The following is a 260-nucleotide window of genomic DNA, read 5'->3' as shown; positions in this document are numbered from 1 at the left end:
TGGGGTCTGAGTTTTGGGAAGAAGACTGGGAATGGTGGGAGGAGGAGGCGGAAGCCTTGCTGGCCTTGTCGAACTGCACGTAGCCGTCCTGCTTGCCGCTGCTGCTGATGCTGCTGTCGCACTGGGTGTCGAGGAAGGAGCTGCTGTCGCTCATGGAGCCGCGCTGGAACTCGCGCTCGCACAGCTCGATGGAGCTGCTGCCCATGCCCAGCACGAAGCGCTGGCTGTCGTCGTAGAGGCGGGGCGGTCCGCCCACGAGG

General features: G+C 65.0%; 1 protein-coding gene across 1 annotated transcript in view; it reads right to left on the bottom strand.

Moving 5' to 3' along the window:
- Positions 1 to 7: 7 nt before the first annotated feature.
- Positions 8 to 260, bottom strand: part of KIRREL3 (kin of IRRE like 3 (Drosophila)) — a gene marked incomplete at both ends in the record, with an annotated part of 38,995 nt that continues 38,742 nt past the window's right edge. The window contains one exon of the mRNA XM_010012514.1: positions 8 to 259. Within this exon, the coding sequence (XP_010010816.1) occupies positions 8 to 259 (252 nt within the window). The remainder of the gene's footprint in view (position 260) is intronic.

This window comes from Nestor notabilis, unplaced genomic scaffold (assembly GCF_000696875.1).
Source record: "Nestor notabilis isolate BGI_N333 unplaced genomic scaffold, ASM69687v1 scaffold7894, whole genome shotgun sequence".
In the NCBI taxonomy this organism is placed as follows: domain Eukaryota; kingdom Metazoa; phylum Chordata; class Aves; order Psittaciformes; family Psittacidae; genus Nestor; species Nestor notabilis.
Note: the sequence above shows the minus strand (reverse complement) of the source record. Positions and strands in the feature narration are given on the sequence as shown.